The following is a 3,880-nucleotide window of genomic DNA, read 5'->3' as shown; positions in this document are numbered from 1 at the left end:
TGGATTTCCATTTGAAAAAAGAAGAGGAAACTTTTATTGTACATTCCCATCTAAGTTCAGCAGACAACAAATTAAGTCAAGTACTTGCATTTAGAAGTGTTATGTTGTCTTTCGGGTTTTGCTGACTATATGCTATGTTCAGATCAGATGTCTGATCTATTTCCTGAATATGTTAGGACATCCTTGACGGATAGTGTTCTCACAGACCTTTAAATAAAATATACTGAATCAGATATGTAATGTTGTCTTTTAAATACCATGTCTCTGTAAAACAATTCAAGTCAATAAAGTAAAACATTCATCCGGAGTAAAAAACAAAATTATACATGAAAACAAACAAACATTAAGATAAGATAAAAGTATCATTTCGCCATTTATTTTAAATCACAGTTGCCTGAATGCAGCAGAAAAATCTTTGGACTTCAGCATGGATTAAACACGGTCACATGTGGCTCAACGTCAAGTGTCAATCAAAGCGTACTTTTCCTCACAGACTATCTGAAGTTTCAGTCAGTGTACAGCAGTGACGCTGAATGAAAAAGTTTTACACCACCGTACACAAAATATATATATATATATACATAATATAATATTGCAGAATCATATCTCATAAAGTTTTTTTTATCCTTTTAATGCTGGTATTTTGTACACTGGCCCTTTTTAGAATTATTGCATTTTAGATGTCCTGGTCTTTACGTTAATCACTGTCCGAATTGTCGTCCTTTGTTGATGTGGCATGATTGTACAGTCCCTGTGCCATCAGGTGTAATGCAAGTGTGTTTTTATTCCCCGAAGCTTTTTTAATCTTTGCTCTTTTGTTCTGGAACCAGATTTTGATTTGAGATTCGTTAAGGCCGAGCTCCTGTGCCAAAGCTTGCCTCCTTTGCTCCGTCAGGTAACGGTTATTCTGGAATTCAGTCTTGAGTCTCTGGAGTTGCTCCGCTGTAAAGGCTGTTCTTGGACGCTTGTCTTCCTTGGTTGGATTTTTCTTCTTTGGTTTGCGGGATCTTGGGCCTACATTTCAGAATACAATGAGAGGGATCACGCTTTGCTCCATAAGATGAACACATTCATTTTTTGATTACAATTAGCAGAACATTTATAATAATAATAATAATAATAATAGGCTAATAATAATAAAATATTGTGAGTATAATAATATAAACATCTGGGTTTAGTAAGCAAGCATACGATAAAAAGGGTGCAAGGATCGAATTTTTCAATGAGTCTGCTCTAGTTTTGACTATGGAAGCATGGTGTAGTAGTGTTGGTGGGGGTGGGGGTGACTGCCAGGAAGGGAGGGGTAAAAAAAGGCTTTCTCCTCTCTGTTACCATAGGAACTACATTTATAAGATAACATTTTTAATAAACATGTTATAACTGTAACACTTGTCGTTTATCGCCAGCTGGTTCACCTGACTTCAGATCCTTTTTTTTTTTTTATGGTGCCCAAATATACATAAGGTTCCGCGTGGCATGAATGCTGACAATGGATTGATCTGTCGCCTATGAGACGAGCCCTTCCTCGCACCCTATTACTACACATTTTTTTTTTTTTTTTAGCTTAACATGATGATTTCTATACCGTATAGCTCGCGTTTTAGACTGCATTATGGGATTATTTTAATCTTAGTATGCAATCATTAAATGCACTCCAAACAATAACAAGCGCGTTATTTACCTTTTAAATTCTAATGTGACCTATACAAATATTGACCCCCTTTTAGCAAATTATTCATATATATTTAATTGTTTAAAAGTTCAACCTTTTTACAAAGTGAATATAAAATACATTAAAATAGGTTAAGGTTTATGTGCCAGATTATTTAGGAACATAATGCTCAGAGAAGTTACAACGTGATTAAAAAACTTGAGTTTTACTTTATTTTTTTGGAGGGCCATTTTGTGCGCCATTTAAACTTCGTTTGAAATTTGTCCATCTGAAGATCGTATTTTCTTATGAAAATTGCCTAACATTGTCCTAAATGGTTCTCTCTTATGGTGGGCAGTGTGAGGATAGCGTATTTATTTCGAGAGATACGTTTGAAAGAATATGATTTAGCATTTAGCCTCCATGGTGCGCCCAACTCCATTGTCAAAAATATGCTAATTAAATATCAACAAAGACATCGAAGTAACAATGGCGCAAAACTATCCGTTACTTTTGCTTGAAAATATAGGCAAAAAAATATACCATAAATACCAACCCTAAAATCTAATCTTCGAGAAAAGTCGAATATTAACGGAGGGCCATATTGCATCAAATAAAACTAACGTTGATTTTTCTCTTAGGATGTTCTACCCTTAAATGACCCTGATTAAATAGTAGGCCTACTACGCCTGCATAATAATAATAGGCTAATAATAATAATAGTAGTAGGCTTATAGTAATAATAGTAACAAAGTGGTAATTATTTTACACGTTTCAAACATTTTCTGTTGTGTTATTTTTTCCTTTTAAATATTGGATTTCAAAATAATAAAAAAATGGCAGTTATTCTGTTTTTTTTTTTTTTTTTTTTTTTTTAACAGACTGATTTACCCATATAATAAAACTCGGGCCGTTTCACATTCATAAAAAACCTCTATTTCCGTGGCCCCTTTTCATCGATGAAATGTCTGTCGAAAGTTTTGTGTTTTATTCTTTGTGCACTTTAAATGCCAAAACGCGTGCACACATTTATAACTGGTGATCTAAGAGTTCTTGAATATAACTGTGAAAAGAAATATATATTCTTACCTGATGAAGGCCTGTCGGAATATCTTGTGCAATATACCCAAGCCGGCCAAAGCATTGGCTTGTTCGACGGCAAAGCGTTACTTTGCGAGCAATCCGAATCTGAGCTTAAGCACTGATCTCCAGTCTCTGCACGGATTTTCAGAGGTGCGTCCGCGGTTATATCAGTTTTCTTAGACGCGTTTACTATGTTAGGGCTCGAGGTTCCTTCCTCTGACACTGGAGCTCCTACCTGCCCCGATCCGGGAGTCGATGGACAGCGATTTTCTCTCTCAACTGTATTAATTTCATCACGTCTGGATCCTTCTTTCCTGCGACCAAAGTCTGGTCTTAAAATGTTGTCGATGTAAAAGTTGGTTATTCTGTGCGGGAGTAGGTTTCCAGGAGCCTGCAACAGGGGTAGAATTGCCCTAGATTCATCGCCCGAATCCTGACGCTCCACTTCTCTGCTGCTATGATCAGTTTCTTCCATAGTGAAACTCTCCAAATGTCCTTTTTAACCCCTTTCTCTCTCGCGCACACTTGTATGTTCGAGTTCCAGGTTTTGTAGTATATTTTCCCCTTTCTTAGTTTTTTTTTGGAAACAGAAACAAATTTGAAAGAATGGATAAATCCTTTTATTATAATTATAATTATTATGATTATTATTATTATTATAATTATTATTATTATTCTTTTGTTGATTTAAATACGACGTAACCGCCTTGTGTACGTAGAAAGAAAAAACATAGTTTTAGAAATTAATTCCACTGTGTGCCCCTTGCAATTGTCTGTATATCTGTTTTTAAAGCATACGGGCAATTATTCACCTATGCAGAATCAAAGCAACAGACCCGCTCTAGTAAATACGGAAGAGCAAACTGGCTCTGGAATACTTTCACTACGGATTTGTGTTCTTATTTTTAATACGATTCCCCGGGTGACGTCGCACTCCGGTATCCTAGACACGTGCCTTTGGCCAATAAATAGAGCGAAATTTCATCACATGACCCAATGACTCTGGAGTAAATGACAGCACCCAACCTCGCCTTATTCTCAATGCTTAAAGCTATAGTACTCTTTAGAGTGAAAGTGTTCAACATCACAATATTTAGCTGTTTTCACATTTTCAACCCCTGCAAAGACAATTCTTATTTTTTTTTT

The 3,880-nt window shown here is 35.7% G+C and overlaps 1 protein-coding gene across 1 annotated transcript; it reads right to left on the bottom strand.

The window, feature by feature from the left end:
- On the bottom strand, positions 1-3,596 carry LOC127441044 (homeobox protein engrailed-2b-like). Its single transcript, XM_051698191.1, has 2 exons — positions 2,741-3,596; positions 1-1,014 (listed from the first exon to the last, which is right to left on the bottom strand). Exons 1-2 carry the CDS (start codon positions 3,207-3,209, stop codon positions 698-700), a joined length of 786 nt encoding a protein of 261 aa, XP_051554151.1. The 5' UTR covers positions 3,210-3,596; the 3' UTR covers positions 1-697.
- Positions 3,597-3,880: the final 284 nt, after the last annotated feature.

The sequence above is a fragment of the Myxocyprinus asiaticus genome, chromosome 5 (assembly GCF_019703515.2).
Source record: "Myxocyprinus asiaticus isolate MX2 ecotype Aquarium Trade chromosome 5, UBuf_Myxa_2, whole genome shotgun sequence".
Taxonomy (NCBI): domain Eukaryota; kingdom Metazoa; phylum Chordata; class Actinopteri; order Cypriniformes; family Catostomidae; genus Myxocyprinus; species Myxocyprinus asiaticus.
The sequence above is the reverse complement of the archived record's forward strand: the minus strand, read 5'-3'. Positions and strand labels throughout refer to the sequence as shown.

Coding starts and splice junctions, on each gene's coding strand:
- LOC127441044 (XM_051698191.1), bottom strand. CDS start 3,209: ATGGAAGAAACTGATCATAGCAGCAGAGAAGTGGAGCGTCAGGATTCG. Junction 1,015..2,740: donor TTCCGACAGGCCTTCATCAG/GTAAGAATATAT, acceptor TCTGAAATGTAG/GCCCAAGATCCCGCAAACCA.